Genomic DNA, 24,634 nt, shown 5'->3' on the forward strand with positions numbered 1-24,634 from the left:
ATATGTTATAAATTATGTATTTGTTATATGGAGAAGGCAAGGGCACCCCACTCCAGTACTCTTGCCTGGAAAATCCCATGGACGGAGGAGCCTGGTAGGCTGCAGTCCATGGGGTCGCTAAGAGTCGGACACGACTGAGCGACTTCACTTTCATTTTTCACTTTCATGCATTGGAGAAGGAAATAGCAACCCACTCCAGTGTTCTTCATTTTGTATATACACATATGGATATGTATCTAATTTAAAATTGATTAACCCACTGCATTATTACCAGGGCATCTTATGACTACAATTACTTCTATCTCTATGTTCTCCTGTTCTAATTGGAATTTCGGTAAAGTTTAGTTAATACACAGTGTATAATAAATATTTAATTTTCTAAGTACACATTTTTTATAATAAGCCACTATAAGTCTCTATTTTTTCAGCATTCAGCTTACATCTTTGACACAAATATCCTGTAACATATCATCTTGCAAAATTACATTGGAACTGCTTACAATTTGATTACATGTAGATAATAAAGAGGGGCTTCCCAGGTGGCACTAGCGATAAAGAACCTGCCTGCCAATGCAGGAGGTATGGGTTCAGTCCGAGTTGGGAAGATCCCCTGGAGAAGGGAATGGCAACCCACTCCAGTATTCTTGCCTGAAGAATTCCATGGACAGAGGAGCCTGGTGGGTTACAGTCCATGGTGTCACAGAGAATCAGACACAACTGAAGTGACCTAGCATACATGCACAGATAATAAAGAGAACAACCTCAAGAAGGAAAGAAAATGTCATTTAAAATACTTCCTGTCATTTAAAACTGTATAACCAATTCTTTTCGATTAAGGGGCAGATCAAACTTGGCAAGTCTTCTCTGCTGAACTTGACTGACCTGAATTTTGCCACCATTTCACTGTCACTTTAAATCATCTTTGCAGAAAGAACTGAGAAAATAGAAATGTTTTCTGGGTTTGACAAGCAACAGCAGAACTGAAGTAAGAGAAGATAATGAACTCCCTGCTGTTGATTTCTTCCTATGTTCAGTTTTTGTTCTGGAGCTGGTAGCAGACACAGTGCTAATGAGATCCTCTTCTGATGATTGAAAAGATGTTCTGAAATGATTTGTTCATCTGGCTCCTGACTACTGTTGTTAAAACCACATTTTATAGATCACTTTATGATTCCCCACCTAGGAAGCCACAGAAGACTTCTTTGTTCACCTGGAGAAGGAAAGTCATCAGTTTCTTTTTGTTTCAATGGATAATATATTTTCCTCAGTGGTAGAAAGAAATTTTTCATTTATTCTAAAGATTTTATATTAGATTTTATTTAATGATTCTAAATAATGATATATTTGGTCTATTATCTATGGTGAATGAAAAATAGCATGGTAATGGTGAGTTCCTTTTGAAAATACTTTAGTTATTGCCTATTTATTTTCCTGATAGTAAATAAGCAATGAAGCCATTCAAAGGGAGGAAACAACATATAAGAAAAAAAGTTGAAGGTAACAGGAACAGGAGAAAAGATAATCCATTTTAAACAAGTTAGGAGAATGGAGATTCTGTGACATAAGTATTAATATATCAATAGTTCACTTGAAAAGCAAAATCCTTCTTATACATAAACAGAGAATTTTATAGTGATGTATGCCAAAATAAAAAAAAAAAAACTTGATGATTAATTTCCTATTTGGAGGAGGAGGAATTGGTTACTCCATGTCTTATTCCTGCTCTAAATAAAATAAAATAAATCATCTGCTTCACATTGTCTGCCCTCCACCTCCTTCTGGGGACCCCAGACACTCCCAGTTTCCAATTTCTCCCACTTACTCTACTCAGGATCATGCATGTGTGTGTGTGCTAAGTCTCTTCAGTCATTTCCGACTCTTTGCAACCCTACGTGGGACATTCAAAATATGCAAATCTGAATTTTCATGAACAGAGGAAAGGTGTGGATTTTGCAAGCATGTTGGGAATAAATGCGTTTTTGGTGTAGAGAAGTGGATGAATTCACCATTGACAAAAGGCAACAGAAAAAACAATTAAATATAAAGAAGGTAGATAGGACAAATTAATACAAAAGTAGATCTTCCAGAAAAATAGCACATCACAAACCCAAATTATAATAAGTACACAGAGATAACTCAAAGTTAGGTTGAGGAGGAGGGACAAGGAAGAGACAACTCTATACGTATATAGAAGGGAATGTGCTGGGATCGTGTCTGTGCATGTGGTAGAACGGTACTGGAAGATGATGGAGAGGAATACATTATCCCATTTCTGCCCCTTCATCTTCGTCTTTGCTACTTTTATTTTCCTCTAATCTCAGGAAATTCCAAGGCTAATATTAATTTTGGAATTCAGGTGTCCTTTTATTGACAAGTTTGCTGATAAAGCTATCACTAATTTTACTGATTTTACTGGAGTAAAAATTGTACTCAAGGACATTTTATTTACTGAAATTTGTTTCAATTACTATACTTAAGACCTTGTATGATTTCATTTCTGTACAAGGAGAAACAGAGGCCCAATGTACCCTATAAAGGGCTTCCCAGGTGGGTCAGATGATAAAGAATCTGCCTGCAATGTATCAGACCCAGGTTCAATCCCTGGGTAGGGAAGATCTTCTGGAGAAGGGTATGGCTACCCAGTCCAGTATTCTTGCCTGGAGAATTCCATGGACAGAGGAGCCTGGTAGACTACAGTCCATGGGGTTGCAAAGAGTTGGACATGACTGAGTGACTAACACTAGCAACTAGCTGCTGCTGCTGCTGCTGCTAAGTCGCTTCAGTCGTGTCCGACTCTGTGCGACCCCATAGACGGCAGCCCACCAGGCTCCCCCGTCCCTGGGATTCTCCAGGCAAGAATAGTGGAGTGGGTTGCCATTTCCTTCTCCGATGCATGAAAGTGAAAAGTGAAAGTGAAGTCGCTCAGTCATGTCCAACTGTTAGCAACCCCATGGACTGCAGCTTACCAGGCTCCTCCATCATGGGATTTTCCAGGCAAGAGTACTAGTCCTAATAGATTTTCAAATGTTTCTGGGACAATCTGTTAACTTCTTGAGCAAAATGGTGCTTTGGGTCTATTTTTCAATCTTTAAAAATCTATTAACTTCCTCTTAATACTACTCCTGATTTTTGTGGTAGTTTTATTTGCAAGAAAATGAAATGATACCAATGAAGGTTGGAGCGTCCAAACTGAGGGTCTTGGGAAAATTTTCTCGTGTTCTACAACTTTCCATTTTAAAAAGGTATCCAGGAATCATTCTACTTTCTCTGTCTGCTATTTCTCCTCCTTCACAGGAATTTTTGTTTCTGTTTTATTTTCTATTTTACTTTGAAAATTCTTCATGGATGCAGTTACCTCTTAAATGGGGTTCCTACTCTCCAAGTGGTATCCAAGCCACACAGTAGAATGCAGGAGAAACCATAAACATGTAATCTAGAAAATAAATTAAACCTTGTGCTGCTATGTTGCTTTAGTCGTATCCGACTCTCTGCAATCATATGGACCATAACCCACCAGGATGCTCTGTCCATGGGATTGTCCAGGCAAGAACACTGCCGTGGGTTGCCACAATGCCTCCAAAGGCTCTTCCTGACCCAGGGATTGAACCCACATCTCCTGTGGCTCCTGCATTCCAAGCGGATTCTTTACTGCTGAACCACAAGGAAGCCCAAATTAAGCCTTACTAATAATTAATAAACTGTGGAAAGTTCTGCAAGAGATGGGAATACCAGACCACCTGACCTGCTTCTTGAGAAACTTGTATGCAGCTCAGGAAACAACAGTTAGAACTGGACATGGAACAACAGACTGGGTCCAAATAGGAAAAGGAGTACATCAAGGTTGTATCTTGTCACCCTGATTATTTAACTTATATGCAGAGTACATCATGAGAAACACTGGGCTGGAGGAAGCACAAGCTGGAATCAAGATTGCCGAGAGAAATATCAATAACCTCAGATATGCAGATGACACCGCCCTTATGGCAGAAAGTGAAGAACTAAAGAGCCTCTTGATGAAAGTGAAAGAGGAGAGTGAAAAAGTTGGCTTAAAGCTCAACATTCTAAAAGCTAAGATCATGGCATCCGGTCCCATCACTTCATGGCAAATAGATGGGGAAACAGTGTCAAGCTTTATTTTGGGGGTCCAAAATCACTGCAGATGGTGATTGCAGCCATGAAATTAAAAGACTCTTACTCCTTGGAAGGAAAGTTATGACCAACCTAGACAGCATATTAAAAAGCAAAGACATTGCTTTGCAAGCAAAGGTCCATTTAGTCAAAGCTATGGTTTTTCCAGTAGTCATGTACGGATGTGAGAGTTGGACTATAATGAAAGCTGAGCACTGAAGAATTGATGCTTTTGAACTGTGGTGTTGGAGAAGACTCTTGAGAGTCCCTTGGACTGCAAGAAGATCCAACCAGTCCATCCTAAAGGAGATCAGTCCTGGCTGTTCATTGGAAGGACTGATGTTGAAGCTGAAGCTACAATATTTTGGCCACCTGATGTGAAGAGCTGACTCATATGAAAAGACCCTGAAGCTGGGAAAGATTGAAGGCAGGAGGAAAAGGGGATGACAGAGGATGAGATGGTTGGATGGCATCACTGACTCAATGGATAAGAGTTTGGGTAAACTCTGGGAGTTGGTAATGGACAGGGAGGCCTGGCATGCTGCGGTTCACGGGGTCACAAAGAGTCAGACACAACTAAGCGACTGAACTGAACTGAACAATTAATATTGGTTTCTCCCAAGCACATTTTATCCTCCTTACATTGGTCATATATAATCTAGGGTAAAAGACGCAACTTGGAAGGAAAAAAGGAATTTCACAGTTTGGGGACAGTTGACAAAGGCACTCTGAACTCCTTCCTTTGAAAATAATAGTTCAGTGTGTCTGCTTTTTAGGAGATTTTAGCAATCATCTTAATAGTAGAATATTATAAAGTATGTATTAGTGTTAATGCCACAACAAATCACCACAAACTTAGCTACTCAAAGAACATAAATTTATTATCTTACAGTTCTTCAGGTCAGAGGTCCTACATGAGTCCCTCAGGGATAAAGTCAAGACATCAGCTGGCTGAGTTCCTTTCTGGAGAACAATCTGTTTCCTTGCTCATTTGGGTATTGCTGGCAAATTTCAGTTCCTCATGGTTGTATCACTGTGATCTCCATTGTCTTGCTAATTGGCAACTGAGGGCTATTCCCAGCTTCCAGAAGCTGCCCTACTCTTTGTCTCATGACACTTTTCCTCTGACTTCAAAACCAGCAACAAGGCAAGCCCCTGTCATGTTTTGAATCTCTATTCCCTTCTCTCTCCTTGCGTCTCTCTTATCCATCCTTCTGTCTTCCATTTCCATTTTTAAGAATTCATGTGATTACAATGGTCCCACCTTGATATTCTAGGATAATCAATCCCCTCATTTTAACGCCCCATTCATCTTAAAGTTATATGGCAAAAGTTCCTTTTGCCAAATAAGATAACATACTAAGAATTCTGGGGATTATTTGAAGAACATTATTCTGTCTGCCACACTTTGAAATTGTTTTGTGTGATACAGAAGTTCACCTGCAACCTTGTGTGTGTGTGTGTGTGTGCTCAGTCACTCAGTTGTGTCCAACTCTTTGTAACCTCATGGACAATGGCCTGCCAGGTGCCTCTGTGCATGGGACTTTCCAGGCAAGAATACTGAGCTGTTTGCTTTTCCAGGGAATCTTCCTGATTCAGGGATCAAACCCACATCTCTTATATCTCCTGCATTGGCAGATGATTCTTTACCACTGTGCCACCTGTGACATTTTGTGTCACAAAGATGTTGACCTGGAACCTTGCACCATAATAAATAAATGTTAAAAATAAAAAATTACCTAACTTTTAAAATATCTACACAATGAAGTTTTGGCCCATTATTTTAAAATATTAAAATATTCCATCTTCAAATCGCAAAAACAGCTACTGATTGACACTGGCAAAGACTGAAATTCCCTGGGTGAATTTCAATAAAAATTTTGGTATATTTGATAAATGAAGTTTAAGTGCTAGTAAATGATTTAGTAGTATACCAGCCAGGCACTTCTGCCATTTGCATTGACTAAGCATTGAGATTAAAAGACGCTTACTCCTTGGAAGAAAAGTTATGACCAACCTAGATAGCATATTCAAAAGCAGAGACATTACTTTGCCGACTAAGGTCCATCTAGTCAAGGCTATGGTTTTTCTAGTGGTCATGTATGGATGTGAGAGTTGGACTGTGAAGAAGGCTGAGTGCCAAAGAATTGATGCTTTTGAAGTGTGGTGTTGGAGAAGACTCTTGAGAGTCCCTTGGACTGCAAGGAGATCCAACCAGTCCATTCTGAAGGAGATCAGCCCTGGGATTTCTTTGGAAGGAATGATGCTAAAGCTGAAACTCCAGTACTTTGGCCACCTCATGCGAAGAGGTGACTCATTGGAAAAGACTCTGACGCTGGGAGGGATTGGGGGCAGGAGAAGAAGGGGACGACAGAGGATGAGATGGTTGGATGGCATCACTGACTCGATGGACGTGAGTCTGAGTGAACTCCGGGAGTTGGTGATGGACAGGGAGGCCTGGTGTGCTGCGATTCATGGGGTCGCAGAGTCGGACATGACTGAGCGACTGAGTTGAACTGAACTGAAGCGTTGAGAGTGAGCTTAAAATGTGTTGTCAACATGAAGTGAACGATTAAAACTTATATCCACATGAAAACTGCACACAAATGTTTAAGGCAGCTTTACTTATATTTGCCACAACAAAAGCAACCAAGATGTCTTAAGAGTAGGTGAATGAATACATAAACTATGGTACACCCAGACAATAGAATATTATTCACTGCTAAAAATAAATGAGACGTGGCATAAACTTAAGTGTATATTACTAAGTGAAAGAAGACAATCTGAATAGCCAATCCAATATTCTGTTGGATTCCAACTATACATTCTGAAAAAGGCAAACTATGAAAACAGTAGAAAGATCAACTGTTGCCAGTGGTTGAGGATATAGAGGGAAATAAACAGGTGGAGTATATTGGATTGGCAGGGTAGTGGAAATACTCTATATGATACCATAAAAATGGATACATATCATTTTACATCTATCCAAAGCCATAGCACGTAGGACACCAAGAGTGAACCCTGCTGCAAACTATGGGCTTTGGTGATTATGACATGTGAATGTAGGTTCGTCAGTTGTAATAAATGTACCATTCTTGTGAAGGATGTTGATTCGGGGGATGCTATGCATCTGTATGAGCTAGGGATTTACAGGAAATATCTGAATCATCCTCTTGATTTTGCTGTGAATCTAAAGCTACTCTTAAAAATAGTCTTAAAAATGAATTTTTTTGCAAGACAGGAAAAAAGACACAGATGTGTATAACGGACTTTTGGACTCAGAGGGGGAGGGAGAGGGTGGGATGATTTGGGAGAATGGCATTCTAACATGTATACTATCATGTAAGAATTGAATCGCCAGTCTATGTCTGACGCAGGATACAGCATGCTTGGGGCTGGTGCATGGGGATGACCCAGAGAGATGTTATGGGGAGGGAGGTGGGAGGGGGGTTCATGTTTGGGAACGCATGTAAGAATTAAAGATTTTAAAATTAAAAAAATAAAAAACTAAAAAAAAATGAATTTTTAAAAGAGTGAAGTGAATCAGATTTTAGGATCATCTTATGAAATATGAAAAAAATACATATATCAAACGAGAGGGGGAGAAGGATTTTTAAAACAAAATCGAGAGCTTCCCTGGTGGCTCTATGGTAAAGAATCCTCCTGCCAATCCAGGAGAGATAGTTTCAATCCCTGACTAAGGAAGATCCCACATGCTGTGGAGCAGCTAAGCCTGTGTGCCACAACTACTGAGCCTAAGCTCTAGAGCACATGTTCCATAACGAGACCAAGCCACACAATGAGCCACACACCACTACTACAGAGTAGCCCCTACTCGCCGCAACGAGGGGAAAGCCTCCGTAGCAACAAAGACCCAGCACAGCCAAAAATAAATCATAAAATGCATAAAATTATTTTTAAAAACCTACCTATTTTAAAATAATGTTTCTTTCACCTTCCTCTTACTCATCTCTTAAAAGGGATATTTGTGTTTTTAAACAGATATCCCTAATATGTTATACAACAAATAAATATATTGTTATAAGTAAATATCCCTTATAAATAAATATCAATATACATGTATACTTATAATGCATTGTCCTAACTTTTTACTTATAGTTGCGAGCCACAAAATTGAACATTACACTAAGAAGTTCACACTAAATATATTCGGTTGCTAAATTACAAGTTAAAACTATAAAAAAAATGCTTACTAATCTGATATCATCACTTTTGCAAGAGTTTTATAATCAGTAAGTTAGATCCTGATTTGTCATCATTTCAATTTGCCACTCAAAATGTCACAAAAAGAATGGTTACCAAGGAGCCCAAAATCTTTCCATTTTGGAAATACTCAACAAACATTTTTTAAATACCTCTTTTCTAATAGGCAACTGAATTTTGAACATTAAACTTTAAAAGTCACTGAAACATTTGAGATCTCATTTATACTTCTTCAGAGTAGATAATTTTATTTTCTGGTTATCTGAACACATATTTCCTCTTTTCTGGCTGTGAGAACATCCAAATAAGATTTTTGAAATGCTTTAGCAAAGACTCTGGTTTTCTTGGTTCTTCTATGGTTGTTGTCTAATGGATTTTTTATTTTAACTAGGAAAAATCTAATCACAAGCAAAGATGTACATATTGTTAACCAATGGGTCAATAAATTTCTAATAATGTTCATAAACGTATTTTTCTTTGGTAGAATGGATATTTCCCATCTCAAGTCGTACTATTTATTTGTATACGTGTGTTTGCAGCTGGTTCCCTCTAAAAATAGAAGTTAAATCCATCGTACTTACCAGACTATTCCCTGAGCCCCAGAGCCAATAGGCTTTAGATTCTGGTAGCGTTTGAGAACCGTAAACGTTGAGTCCCCCACTTCCACACTATAGAACTGGTTGTCAACCTTGCTTTTGCTCATGTTGTAATGTTTGGCAATATATGACACATCCACTTGTTTATCGAATCCCTGTGGAAAAGAACAACGAAAACATGAGACAAGTGTACAGCCAGAATGGCAATGAGCTGCAGAGAAGCCTGTTCTTTCAGTGATTACTAATACTTTGTCATCTGTGATCATTATATAAGCCCACATTTCACACAGGAAAAAATATCTATTAGCCCACACATGATAATCTGGAGTAAAAGAGCTTAGAAATGTGCAAAGAAAAATTTGTTTTCAATGTTAAAACTATTTATGATAAAATATTCTTAGATCTGCATCATCTTTTCTGAAATGTTTCACTGAAACCATTTATTTATGCAGCAAACACCTACCAAACATATACTGGCCCCAGGGACTATGTTAGATATTAATACTTCAAAGATGCTCCCTGATCATCTGTTGTAACAGCCATATGAAGAAGAATAAAAGAATGTATTTAGGTCTTTCCTAGTGGTCCAGTGGCTAAGACTCTGTGCTCTCAATGCAGGGGGTCCAGGTTCAACCCCTGGTCAGGGAACTACTCTTAGATGCTGCAACAAAGAGTTGGCATCCCACAAGTAAAGATCTCACATGTCACAGCTAAGACCTGGCACAGCCAAATAAATAAACTAAATTTTTAGAAAAAGAGCAATGAGGGCTAATTTGCCTTAGAAAAAGGTTGTATATACATCCTTTTCTCAGAAAGAAATGAGATACAAAATAATGCACAATTTTAATTTGGAACATTTGAATTAAATAGTGTTGACTTCTTTTGCTCTCAATAATACCAAAAGTGCTACTGTCCTGCATTGAGAGATTTTAGTCACTATCACTGTTCTAAAATACCACATGACAGCTTTTTTATTTACTTCAAGTTTAGATTTTAAGTATCTCAATTGTTATATCTTTCATTTATCATTAAGAGAAATTCTATTAATTATATTTAGCAATTGACGAAATTGCTATTTTGAATCATGATTTATAAATATATAATGTAAATATCCATTATCCATGATTATTGTTTATGCATAAATGATCTTACACTGGTTTCTATGACTTTATGTAGTTTGGATTCTCTAGTGAGAAGGGACGTTACAGAATATTATCCATCCTTTTCCTTGCGGCACACATTGGTGGATGCCTATCCAAAAAGTCATTCATTTCCTTCTTGCTGATGTTCAGGTTTTGAGCACACACATGCTCCATGGGTTCCTTCCAAGTTCCAGCACTTGACAACTGAACAATCTAAACCAGCGGTTCTCTTTAGAGGTGGTGCCAACCCTTAGCAGCATTTGGGAGACCTGTGGGCATGTTTTGGTTGCCACAATAATAGGAGATGTGGCTTATCAACCAGCGCTAGTGGTCTATGAATGGGACATTCCCCACTCATAATGAATGGGACATTCCCGCACAGTGAATAATTTTCTATGTCCTTTATAATTTTTGAGCATGCCAAAGTTTTAACTAGTGAAAAATAAAACAAAACTGGCTTTAATGTTCTGAACCCAGAATCTAAACTAAAGGTCTTTGTATGGTTTCTACACTGACCTCAGAAAATCTAATTCTCACATAATATGAAAGAAAAGTTAAACCTTCTCAGGCTCTGAAATTCTAGTCGATAATAAAATCATTTCCCTAGACATTTAAAAATATTTTTAAATTGGAGCATAATTGCTTTACAATATTGTGTTGACTTCCGCCATACATCAACATGAATCAGCCATAAGAATATACATGTGCCCCCTCCCTCTTGAACCTCTCCCCTACTCCCACCCCACCCCACTCCTCTTAATTCTCACCAAGCACTGGGTTGAGCTCCTTGTTCCTGTACAAAACTTTCCACTAGTTATCTGTTTTCCATATGGTGATGCATACATGTCAATGCTACCCTCTCAATTTGTCCCACCCTCTCCTTCCCCCTCTGAGTCTAAAATCTGTTCTCTATGTCTGTGTCTCTATTCCTGCCTTGTAAATAGGTTCATCAGTATCGTTTTTCTAGACTCCATATATACGCCTTAATATACCAAATTTGTTTTTTCTCTTTCTGACTTTCTTCACTCTGTTTAACAGGCTCTAGGTTCCTCCATCTCACTAGAACTGACTCAAATGCATTCTTTTTTGTGGCTGAGTAATATTCCATTGCATATATCCTTAGACATTTTTGGCATTTCATTTCTAATTAAAAAATTGAAATGGAAGTACAAACTAATTTGCCCTAGTATGCTATTGGAAGAGGGGCAAGCAGCATCAATGATGCAAATGAGGAGAATACAGTGGGGACTGTGCGGACATGGTGGCAAAATCCATGAATCTGGTGCAAGAATATTAAGACCGCAGACAGACTTGAGACTGAATACTCGTGACAGAAGCAGTCTATGATTGGGATGCATGTGCTAGAAACAATCCAGTACCAATGCACACAGAGCTCAAAGAACAGAGTGGACTATGTTAGGAATCAAGGTTGTTCGGACAGAGACTGAAAATTCAAGTCATTTACAAATACAGTGATGAGAGGTTTGAAATTCAGGAGGTAGTCTATGAAGCACAGAACAGAAAATCAAACAAGACTATTAAGAATCAGAGCATTGTAAGCCCATTCACAGGAGACTAAATAGAGTTTATAATTTAGACAATGGGTGTGGACAATAACAGAAACAAGGGCATTATGACAACCCTTTATTTCAACCACAGTATCAGGAACTCTTCTCCACATCTATAATCTATTTTTACTCTAGATTTTTTTTTTACATATTGGCAAAGTAACCCTAATAAAGTCATTTTTCCTCTCAACTAGGAAAGGTTAAATAAATCGTAATTAGACTAACAAACAAATTTCATCTGTCACGGTTGTACATGCATGCTACCTCACTTCAGTCATGTCTGACTCTTTGTGACCCTATGCACCATAACCCACCAGGCTTCTCTGTCCATGGGACTCTCCAGGCGAGAATACTGGCGCGGATTGCCATCCCCTCCTCCAGGGGATCTTCCCTACCTAGGGATCAAACCTGCCTCTCTTATGTCTCCTGCATTGGTACGTGAATTCTTTATCACCGAGCCACAGGGGAAGCACCCACCCCCCACCCCCCGTCAAGGTTAACTTGGGAAGCAATGCCTGATTTGCCATTTGTCATTTACATTCTTTACTATTCTATTTCTGACCACCCACAAAATTCTTAGCACATGCTAGTCTCATCAAACCTAAGTAATCTATTTTCTTCTTCCCCCATGTATTCTCTTCACCTCTGGAATGTCACTTATTCCAATGGCACTCTATGTGTGTAGTGATCCTATGTAATGATCCTTTTGTTCCAGACCTCTGACACTAGAGACAGAACAGAAAGATAAAGTCCCCGCCTAAATGAAGACAGTCAAAGAAGCAGGGAGTTAAAATGTGGATGATGTAGCTTAGAGCAGAATAAAGAAAAGATGCTGGGAGCAAACAGAGTAGTGACTAATTGCCTGCCTTACATTCATTACCATTAATTCATTCAACTACTACATATAAAACAACCACAAATGCCAAGCCATGGTTTAAAATTGGTTACGTTGAAAAGAAGACTTGATTTGGGTTTTCTCTGGCTAACCTTATTCCCAGTTCTCCCCCTCTAACTGGTTCTCAGATGTGAATGTGTGTCTGGACCACCTGGGGCACTTGATCAAATACAAATCACTGACATAACACCTCAGAGATTTGAATTCAGGCCATCACGATAGTCCTGAGGGTCAGGAGATTAGCAGGCAGTCCAGGGGGTTCTGCTTTGAGGATCTGACTTTGAGAAAGGCAGCATTAGAACATCATTCTCACAGTGTGCTCCTTGGAGCATCCATACTGGCATCACCTGCAGGCTTGTTTAGAACTACGACTGCCTCACTCCCACCCCAATCCTACTGAATCAGGAACTCTGCAGTCCAACATCTTGCTTTAATAAGCCCTCTAAGTGTTCTGATGGATATTTAGAATCACACCCTGGAGTGAAGGACTGCCTGAAGCCTGTGAAACAGATCATACAGCTCTGCCTGAGATTATTGGCAAAGTGAAACACTTATTACACAGCAGAAATAATATTTCTGCATCTACATCAGGGAACACACTCTGTGTCTTTACATATTGCCAAATTCCATTGTCCATGGCAAACACAAACTGGCAACCAGAATGCCTAGTTAGGACAAGGATTTATCCTGTATCTCAGATTCAAGTATTTGAAAGAGACCCACTGCACCAGACTCAAGGACTAACAAAGTCTTGGTACTCAGACAGGTCACCAGCTGGCCAAGTTCTATGTAATGGAGTTTATCATTTCATCCCAGCAATTGACCCACCTGAGAAGTACCCTATAATTTTTCCCAGTGTGTGCCTGGAGCAGGACTTTTCACATAAAGGGGAAGCTATAAATGGACTTAGTGGTAGTTTGGTAAAATGTTTAAAACAATCAAAGAGCTTAGACTAAGAGCAAAATTTTAGCTACAAAAGTATTCCTTGTCAGAAAGAAACAAATAAAAGTTAGTCAAATGAAATACCTAATGCCCTGACACATTTTCTAAAATAAAAATTACTCAGTGATCTTTTTATCCATTTCAGAGAATTTCTTACAATAAGATTGAAAATCATCATTGTGAAGTTTGTGAACTCACACATACACACACACACACACACACACACACACACACACACACACTTTCCGTCCTTAATTTCCATGCAGTCTCTCTTGTCATGACTATAAAGGTCAAATATAAACTCTTCTTTAAAAATGTGCCTATGAAAATATGCTATTAAGCATACTATAGAAAATATGATCAGTGATGAAGAGATTTTTCACCAGTTGTATATTTTAATATATTCTTGGTTCATATCCCAGAACTGATGATTTGAACCCAAGAAGGGAAGAACCAGAAATTCATATTAGAAAGGCGTGAGTGCGTGTTCAGTCATATTTGACTCTTTGTGACTCCATGGACTGTAGCCCACCAGGCTCCTCTATCCACGGGATTTCTCAGGCAAGAATCCTGAAGTGGATTGCCATTTCCTACTCCAGGGGATCTTCCTGTGCCAGGGATAAAGCCCACATGCCCTGAGTCTCCTGCATTGGCAGGTAGATTCTTTAACACTGCACCACCCAGAGAGCCCATTGGAAAGGTATGACTTTAAGGCCAATAGATTAAGGCAGAGATTCTGATGTTTTAATATAGATCAGAACTTCCTGAGGAGCTTATAAAACAGACTGCTGAGTCCCACTGAAAAGTTTCCAATTCAGTGGGACTAAGACAAGACCAAGAGTTTGTATTTCTAAAAAGCTTCACAAACTTCAAGAACCACTATTTTGAAGAACAGTAGATGTAAGAGGTCTCACCACTCAAAAAGGGCCAGCTGGAGAGGCCAAAACTCAAAGAAATGCAGGTCAACCCAAGTAAACAAAGGATATGGAAGTTAAAAATAATGCTAAGATGACTTTCCTTGGTCCCAGCACCCCTATAACAGGCCCGGATGTCGTATTCCCTAGGATATGTTCTCCTACCTCACAGGTGCAATATAGTGCTCAGTCAACTTTATCTCATTTATCTCATGGAAATAAACATTCCATGACCTATTCATATTAAATTTATATAAAACATGGGAGGAATGTATGAAATTCACAACTATTCATACATGCTCATCAAAATGAAAAGCCCCTTTCAGAGAAGAAGCTAAGATGTTGAAATTAATTATAAATAAGAAATATTACACTAAAAATGATAAATATCACAGTGATAACATTTGGAGATCAATACAGCTCAAAATAACTATAGGTTTAGAATAGCCTATTCTATTATTGACAAATTATTTTTAAAAGTACTTAACTCATTCTTTCACCAAATACTAATCTTATATTTAAATGACTTGACAATTTACTTGATACAGACATAATAAAATTTTCTTGAAATTAAGGAAACAATTCCATTCACCATTGCAACGAAAAGAATAAAATACTTAGGAATATATCTACCTAAAGAAAATAAAGACCTATATATAGAAAACTATAAAACACTGATGAAAGAAATCAAAGAGGACACTAATAGATGGAGAAATATACCATGTTCATGGATTGGAAGAATCAATATAGTGAAAATGAGTATACTACCCAAAGCAATTTACAAATTCAATGCAATCCCTATCAAGCTACCAGCCACATTTTCACAGAACTAGAACAAATAATTTCAAGATTTGTATGGAAATACAAAAAACCTCGAATAGCCAAAGCAATCTTGAGAAAGAAGAATGGAACTGGAGGAATCAACTTGCCTGACTTCAGGCTCTATTACAAAGCCACAGTCATCAAGACAGTATGGTACTGGCACAAAGACAGACATATAGATCAATGGAACAAAATAGAAAGCCCAGAGATAAATCCACACACATATGGACACCTTATCTTTGACAAAGGAGGCAAGAATATACAATGGAGTAAAGACAACCTCTTTAACAAGTGGTGCTGGGAAAACTGGTCAACCACTTGTAAAAGAATGAAACTAGATCACTTTCTAACACCGTACACAAAAATAAACTCAAAATGGATTAAAGATCTAAATGTAAGATCAGAAACTATAAAACTCCTAGAGGAGAACATAGGCAAAACACTCTCAGACATAAATCACAGCAGGATCCTCTATGATCCACCTCCCAGAATTCTGGAAATAAAAGCAAAAATAAACAAATGGGATCTAATTAAAATTAAAAGCTTCTGCACAACAAAGGAAAATATAAGCAAGGTGAAAAGACAGCCTTCTGAGTGGGAGAAAATAATAGCAAATGAAGCAACTGACAAACAACTAATCTCAAAAATTTACAAGCAACTTATGCAGCTCAATTCCAGAAAAATAAACGACCCAATCAAAAAATGGGCCAAAGAACTAAATAGACATTTCTCCAAAGAAGACATACGGATGGCTAACAAACACATGAAAAGATGCTCAACATCACTCATTATTAGAGAAATGCAAATCAAAACCACAATGAGGTACCACTTCACACCAGTCAGAATGGCTGCGATCCAAAAATCTGCAAGCAATAAATGCTGGAGGGGGTGTGGAGAAAAGGGAACCCTCCTACACTGTTGGTGGGAATGCAAACTAGTACAGCCACTATGGAGAACAGTGTGGAGATTCCTTAAAAAATTGCAAATAGAACTACCTTATGACCCAGCAATCCCACTTCTGGGCATACACACCGAGGAAACCAGAATTGAAAGAGACACATGTACCCCAATGTTCATCGCAGCACTGTTTATAATAGCCAGGACATGGAAACAACCTAGATGTCCATCAGCAGATGAATGGATAAGAAAGCTGTGGTACATATACACAATGGAGTATTACTCAGCAGTTAAAAAGAATTCATTTGAATCAGTTCTGATGAGATGGATGAAACTGGAGCCGATTATACAGAGTGAAGTAAGCCAGAAAGAAAAACACCAATACAGTATACTAACACATATATATGGAATTTAGGAAGATGGCAATGACGACCCTGTATGCAAGACAGGGAAAGAGACACAGATGTGTATAACGGACTTTTGGACTCAGAGGGAGAGGGAGAGGGTGGGATGATTTGGGAGAATGCCATTCTAACATGTATACTATCATGTGAATTGAATCGCCAGTCTATGTCTGACGCAGGATGCAGCATGCTTGGGGCTGGTGCATGGGGATGACCCAGAAAGATGTTATGGGGAGGGAGGTGGGAGGGGGGTTCATGTTTGGGAATGCATGTAAGAATTAAAGATTTTAAAATTTAAAAAATAAAAAACTAAAATTAAAAAAAAAAAGAAGTGTATTCTGTTATTAAAAAAAAAAAAAAGAAAAGAAAAATTTCAAAACAAACTCATTTCCTCCCTGTCCCCCATCTGCCAAAAAAAAAAAATTTAAGCTATTTTAAAAGAAGACTTTTTTGTTACTAGCAGTTTGGTAGTTTGGTAGGCAGAAAGGAAACCTGAATAGAACCTGTTCTGTGAAAAGACTGCATATTACAGAGAACTATAAAAAAGGGGGGTGGGCCTTGTTTCATGATTGCCCATCATCAGTTCAGTGGCTAGCACACTGCTTCGGAGATAACAAAAAAAAAAGTCCCACGTTACTGATCCTATCTTGCAAATGTCCAAAGCTTTGGTTGCATTTTTCTCAAATTTAATAACCCGTATGCCATCCCCTCCCCATTTTCATTTGTGCATGGCTGGCCAATGTTACTGCCAGTCATTTCCTGAGCAGGAAGCATTAAGGTTTAAGAATTTTTAGATGTTAAGTTTCTTTCGTTTCTCTTGAATGATATAACTGAAAAGATCATCAGGCCTGGATTAATTCTGCACTTAATATCTATAAAACCAAGCAATTTTATTCTTTCATTCATTTATTATTTATATTCTGTGTGGTTTCAAAAAGGATTTGTGCAGTTCACCATAAAAGACATAGAAGCAATAAAACCATTAAATCCACTTTTAAGAGCAAATGTCAAATAAAGCAGGCTGAGAGATAACAGTTTTACCAGAAGACTTAAGTTACAAATGCCTACTGTCTGGAACACGAAAGTTAGTGTCATGCTTACAGCAAGCCAAAGAAAAGCATGACAACAACAAAACCACAGTGAATGGCAAGTTTTGATTTGTTAATTTCATGAAGTATATCATACAATAGTTCATAGTAAAAGCAAAATTTCTCCAGCACTCAACCGTAAGGGAAACAATATTCAACAGTTCTTTATATAACCCTGGAATCAACAAATAGGCAGTAGATATAGCATTTTTCCATCAAAGACATGGAACTCTGCTCCATACAAGTCATATGATATCAGTTCTCAATAAGGCAGGGGGAGAAAGATGAACCAGCATTAATCACTTACCAAGTGAAGGTGAACTTCATATTCTGTTAAATACTATATTCAGCACTAACAACAGGTGGGGGAAGAGGCATATAGAGTTATTAATTGGCTCAAAGTCTTGAAACTATTAATTATTAATAGTTGTACCAATTAATATGAATTGAAGTTTGTCCAAATCCAAAACATGTGCTTTTCTTTTACTATTCATTTGTTCAGCTAAAATAACTTAGAACGGTGATGTCATTTTCTTATGAAAAACTGAGCTGTAGGAATAGAGCTTAAGAGAGGTGAATGAGTAACACATCCTACTCTTTCACTGATCAATTGTCTCAGTCTGGAATTTGAAGTTCATTGAACAGTTCAGGATTGAAGTAGACAGTCCTGTGTTGGTGACTGAAGTTCAGGATTGAAGTAGACAGCCTTGTGCTGTGATGGAAACCGGATTTTCAGAGCTGCCCAGAAAATGTATTTGTTAAATGCTTGAAGTGAAAGTGAAAGTCGCTCAGTCATGTCTGACTCTTTGCTACCCCATGGACTATACAGTCCATGGAATTCTCCAGGCCAGAATACTGGAGTGGGTAGCCTTTCCCTTCTCCAGGGGATCTTTCCAACCCAGGGATCAAACCCAGGTCTCCTGCATTGCATGCGGATTCTTTACCAGCTGAGCCACAGGGAAGCCCAGGAATACTGGAGTGGGTGTTAAATGCTTTGTACCAGGCACTATTGAAGATGCTCTGGATGTGATGTCGATCTAGCTCAACAGGATAGCCAAGATGAGTCCACTACAAAACACATCTCCAGAAAAAGAACTGGTCAATCAGTTGGATAGTATTTTAGCATTGATATTTGGATACTGAAAACTATCTGCCAAAAGTGATGATTCTGCTTTGGACACAAGTGATAATGAGCTCTTTAGTCTTGTAGTTATGACCAATATATTGAATTGCTCATGGTGTCTCTCCATGATTGCAATATAAAGTCAGCAGGAACAATGCCTGCTACTCTGTTTGTTATGCCGGAAAGGCATGTGTTGAATCCATTTAAAATCTGAATCACATAGTCTACATATGAGTTTTAAAGGGGAGATTTGAGACAATCTTTAATGACATTAAGGATGATTAAGGTTGCTGAAAGAGTAATTGTGGTTTTGGACCGTGAATTTTAAATCATTAAAACTAGGCTCAAAAACATCTTTATTAGTCAAAATAGGAACCATTACAATCAACATATTTCTGCCAACAAGAAATATGTTTGCTTATTCCCAAAGCATTAAAACCCTTGCTTTGGGATTCAATGAACTCTTAGAAAGCATTTTCTGCATCCTGCTGGTTATGGAAGCATTTTCCCTGCAAAAAGTTCTCAAGATGCTTGAAGAAGTGGTAGTTAGTTGGCAAGAGGTCAGGTGAATATGGTGAATGAGGCGAAACTTCAAAGCCCAATTCATTCAACTTTTGAAGCATTGGTTGTGTGACATGTGGTCAGGCGTCATTGTGGAGAACAATCAGGCCTTTTCTGTTGACCAACGCCAGCCACAGGAGTCGCAGTTTCTGGTGCATCTCATCGATTTGCTGAGCATACTTCTCAGATGTAGTGGCTTCACCAAGATTCAGAAAGCTGTAGTGGATCAAATGGGCAGCAGAGCACGAAACAGTAACCATGACCTTTTTTGGGGGGGGGGGTGCAAGGTTGGCTTTGGGAAGTGCTTTAGAGCTTCTTCTTGGTCCAACAACTGAACTGGCCATTGCCAGCTGTTGTATAAAATCCACTTTTAGTGGCATGTCACAATCTGATCAAGAAATGGTTCATTGCTTTTGCGTAGGATAAGAAAAGATAACATTTCAAAAGAACAAATTTTTTGATGTTCAGTCAGCAAAGATTGAAGACAGGAGGAGAAGGGGATGACAGATAAGAGGGTTGGATGACTCACTGGATATGAGTTTGAGCAAACTCCAGGAGGTGGTGAAGGACAAGGAAGCCTGGAGTGCTGCAGTCCATGGGGTCACAAAAAATCAGACACAACTTAGCGACTGAGCAACAACACGAGGCACCCACGTGTTTGAGGTTTTCACCTTTTCAATTTGCTTTAAATGCTGAACAACCATAGAACAGCCAACAGTGAGTTCTTCAGCAACTTCTTGTGCAGTTATAAGAGGACCACATTAATGACCCTCTCGGTTGGTTGCTGTCACCTTCCGATGGCCAGCCAACACACTCCTCATCTTCAAGGCTTTCATCTCTTTTGCAAAACTTCTTGAAGTACCACTGCACTGTACTTTCATTAGCAGTTCCTGGGCCAAATGCCTTATGGATGTTGTGAGTTGTCTTTGCTGTTTTATGACCCATTTTGAATTCTAATAAGAAAATCACTTGAATTTGCTTTTGGCCTACATTATTCCCCTAGTTAAAAATAAATATAAAAGAAACAGCGAGTAATAAGTCATTAGCAAAAAAAAAGTGAGAAATGCACATTAAAATGATGTACAGCATAACATTTATTTAAGAATGCATTTCAGTATCTAACAGCAAAGTTCAAAATGTAAAAGAATTATTTTTGCATCAACCATCACTTCATGGGAAATAGATGGGGAAACAGTGGAAACAGTGTCAGACTTTATTTTTTGGGGCTCCAAAATCCCTGCAGATGGTGACTGCAGCCATGAAATTAAAAGATGCTTACTCCTTGGAAGGAAATTATGACCAACCTAGATAGTATATTCAAAAGCAGAGACATTACTTTGCCAACAAAGGTCCATCTAGTCAAGGCTATGGTTTTTCCAGTGGTCATGTATGGATGCGAGAGTCGGACTGTGAAGAAAGCTGAGCGCTGAAGAATTGATGCTTTTGAACTGTGGTGTTGGAGAAGACTCTCGAGAGTCCCTTGGACTGCAGGGAGATCCAACCAGTTCATCCTAAAGGATATCAGCCCTGGGTGTTCTTTGGAAGGACTAATGCTGAAGCTGAAACTCCAATACTTTGGCCACCTCATGCAAAGAGTTGACTCATTGGAAAAGACCCTGATGCTGGGAGGGATTGGAGGCAGGAGGAGAACGGGACAACAGAGGATGAGATGGTTGGATGGCATCACGGACTCGATGGACGTGAGTTTGAGTGAACTCCAGGAGTTGCTGATGGACAGGGAGGCCTGGTGTGCTGCGATTCATGGGATCGCAGAGAGTCGGACACGACTGACCGACTGAACTGAACTGAACTGAAATAAATTTTGTTCTGTCCAGAGCATATTTTCCCCATTCAAAGTGGGAAGTGTTTCCACTTTAAGAGGAAGACTGTAGTATGGAATCTATATCACTTTCCCAGAGACTCTTACTCTGTGGAATCAATGGCTTGTTACAAATCAGTAATGCAATAAAAACTCTTAAGACTTAAATTTTGTTTAATCACTATTTGCACTTATGTGAAAAAGCATATAATGGTAATCAATAACAGGACAGGCATGGCTTCTGCCTGCCTGTTCCTTGTATATAAAGGAAGATAACTAAAATTGCTTGAATACCTACTAAGTACCATGCTTATATTAGGATCAGATGCTGTGTTAAGTGTATAATAAATCAGCACAAAATACACACAAAAGATTTAAGTATTTCCATTTTGCACTTGAGAAATCCTAGACTGAGTACTTCAGCAAAGGGTAACAGTACAACTTTTATCTAAGAATCATTACTGTGAGGCCTGGGGCAAGCTTTTAACAATCTTAGCCTTAGTCCTTTTATATGGAATGCCGGCAACACATGCATATCTTGGCAATAGTGTAAGTTTCATTCCAGTTCACCATAATTTAAAAAAAAAACAACAACATCAAAGAGTCACACAGATTTTTCTGGCTTCCCAGTGCATATAAAAGTTGTGTTTACACTATACTGTAGTCTCTTAAGTGTGCAATAGTATTGAATCTAAAAATAAATATCTCAATTTTAAAATATTTTAGTGATAAAAAAATGCTAACTCCAATGATCGTGAAGTGAATCATAGTCTTTTAGCTGGTGGAAGCTCTTATCTCGACATTGATGACTGCTGACTGCTCAGGGTGGTGGCTGCTGAAGATTGAGGGGCTGTGGAAATTTCTCAAAGTAAGACAACAATGAAGTTTGCCACATCAACAGACTTCCTTTCACAAATGATTCATTCGTAGCATACAAAGCAATTTCATAACATTTAACCCACAGTAAAACTTCTTTCAAAATTGGAGTCAGTCCTAACACTGCCACTGCCTTATCAACTACGTTTACACTTCAGTTCAGTCGCTCAGTCGTGTCCGCCTCTTTGCTACCCCATGGACTGTAGCACACCAGGCTTCCCTGTCCATCACAACTCCCGAAGCTTGATTAAACTCATGTCGAGTCGGTGATGCCATCCAACCATCTCATCCCCTGTCATCACCTTCTCCTCCTGCCTTCAATCTTTCCCAGCATCAGGGTCTTTTCCAAGGAGTGAGTTCTTCACATCAGGTGGCCAAACTATTGGATTTTCACCTTCAGGATCAGCCCTTTCAATGAATATTCAGGAATGATTTCCTTTTGGATGGACTGCTTGGATCTCCTTGAAGTCCAAGGGACAACACCACAGTTCAAAAGCATCAATTCTTTGGCACTCATCTTTCTTTATAGTCCAAATCTCACATCCATACATGACTACTCAATAACCATAGCTTTGACTAGACAAACCTTTGTTGGCAAAGTAATGTTTCTGCTTCTTAATATGCTGTCTAGGTTGGTCATAGCTTTTCCTCCAAGGAGCAAGGGTCTTTTAATTTCATGGCTGCAATCACCATCTGCAGTGATTTAGGAGCCCCCCAAAATAAAGTTTGTCACTGTTTCCATTGTTTCCCCATCTATTTTCCATGAAGTGATGGGACAGGATGCAATGATCTTCATTTTCTGAATGTTGAGTTTTAAGCCAACTTTTTCACTCTCCTCTTTCACTTTCATCAAGAGGCTCTTTGGTTCTCTGATTTCTGCCGTAAGGATGGTGTTATCTGAATATCTGAGGTTATTGATATTTTTCCCAGCAATCTTATTTACAGCTTGTGCTTTATCCAGCCTGCCATTTCGCATGATATATCCTTCATATAATTTAAATAAACAGAGTGACAATATACAACCTCAACATACTCCTTTCCCTATTTGGAACCAGTCTGTTGTTCCATGTCCAGCTCTAACTGTTGCTCCCTGATCTCCATACAGATTTCTCAGGAGGCAGGTCATGGGGTCTGGTATTCCCATCACTTGAAGAATTTTCCACACTTTGCTGTGATCCACTTTTGCTGTGTCAAAGGCTTTGGCATAGTCAATAAAGCAGAAGTAGAAGTTTTTCTGAAACTCTCTTGCTTTTTCTATGATCCAGTGGATGTTGGAAGTTTGATCTCTGATTCCTCTGCCTTTTGTAAATTCAGCTTGAACATCTGAAAGTTCATGGTTCACATACTATTGAAGTCTGGGTTGGAGAATTTTGAGCATTACTTTGCTATCATCTGAGATGAGTGCAATTGTGGGGTAGTTTGAGCATTCTTTCCCATTCCATTGCCTTTCTTTGAGATTAGAATGAAAACTGACCTTTTCCAGTCCTGTGGCCACTGATGAGTTTTCCAAATTTGCTGACATATTGAGTGCAGCACTTTCACAGCACCATCTTTTAGGATTTGAAATCACTCAACTGGAATTCCATCACCTCCACTAGCTTTGTTCTCAGTGATGCTTCCTAAGACTCACTCGACTTTGCATTCCAGGATGTCTGACTCTAGGCCAGGGATCACACGATTGTGGTTATCTGGGTCATGAATATCTTTTTTGTATAGTTCTTCTGTATATTCTTGCCACCTCTTCTTAATATCTTCTACTTCTGTTAGGTTCATACCATTTCTGTCCTTTATTGTGCCCATCTTTGCATGAAATGTTCTCTTGGTATCACTGTTTTTCTTGAAGAGATATCTAGTCTTTCCCATTCTACTGTTTTCCTCTATTTCTTTGCATTGATTGCTGAGGAAGGCTTTCTTATCTCTCCTTGCTAGTCTTTGGAACTCTGCATTCAAATGGGTATATTTTTCCTTTTCTCCTTTGCCTTTCATTTATTTTCTTTTCTCAGCTCTTTGTAAGGCCTTCTCAGACAACCATCTTGCCTTTTTGCTTTTTTTTTTCCCTTGGGGATGGTCTTAATCCCTGCCTCCTGTACAATGCCATGAACCTCACCCCATAGTTCTTCAGGCATTCTGTCTATCAGATCTAGTACCTTGAATCTATTTGTCACTTCCACTATATAATCATAAGGGACTTTATTTAGGTCATACCTGAATGGCCTAGTGGTTTTCCCTACTTTCTTCAATTTAAGTGTGAATTTGGCAATAAGGTCTGAGCCATAGTCAGCTCCCAGTCTTGTTTTTGCTAATTGTATAGAGCTTCTCCATCTTTGGCTGCAAAAAATATAATCAATCTGATTTCATTATTGACCATCTGGTGATGTCCATGTACAGAGTCTTCTCTTCTGTTGTTGGTAAAGGGTGTTTGTTATGACCAGTGTGTTCTCTTGACAAAACTCTATTAGTCTTTGCCTTGCTTCATTTTGTACTCCAAAGCCAAATTTGCCTGTTACTCCAGGTGTTTCTTGACTTCCCACCATTGCATTCCATTCCCCTATAATGAAAAGGACATCTTTGCAGGGTATTAGTTCTCGAAGGTCTTATAGGTATTCATAGAACCATTCAACTTCACCTTCTTCAG

General features: G+C 38.8%; 1 protein-coding gene across 11 annotated transcripts in view; it reads right to left on the minus strand.

Moving 5' to 3' along the window:
• MAPK10 (mitogen-activated protein kinase 10) overlaps positions 1-24,634 on the minus strand; it is a 417,204-nt gene that overhangs the window by 153,259 nt on the left and 239,311 nt on the right. For all 11 annotated transcript variants that reach the window (XM_042251606.2, XM_027971156.3, XM_012180302.4 and 8 more), the window contains one exon: positions 8,934-9,103. In XM_042251606.2, the coding sequence (XP_042107540.1) occupies positions 8,934-9,103 (170 nt within the window). The remainder of the gene's footprint in view (positions 1-8,933; positions 9,104-24,634) is intronic.

Source organism: Ovis aries, chromosome 6 (assembly GCF_016772045.2).
Source record: "Ovis aries strain OAR_USU_Benz2616 breed Rambouillet chromosome 6, ARS-UI_Ramb_v3.0, whole genome shotgun sequence".
Taxonomy (NCBI): domain Eukaryota; kingdom Metazoa; phylum Chordata; class Mammalia; order Artiodactyla; family Bovidae; genus Ovis; species Ovis aries.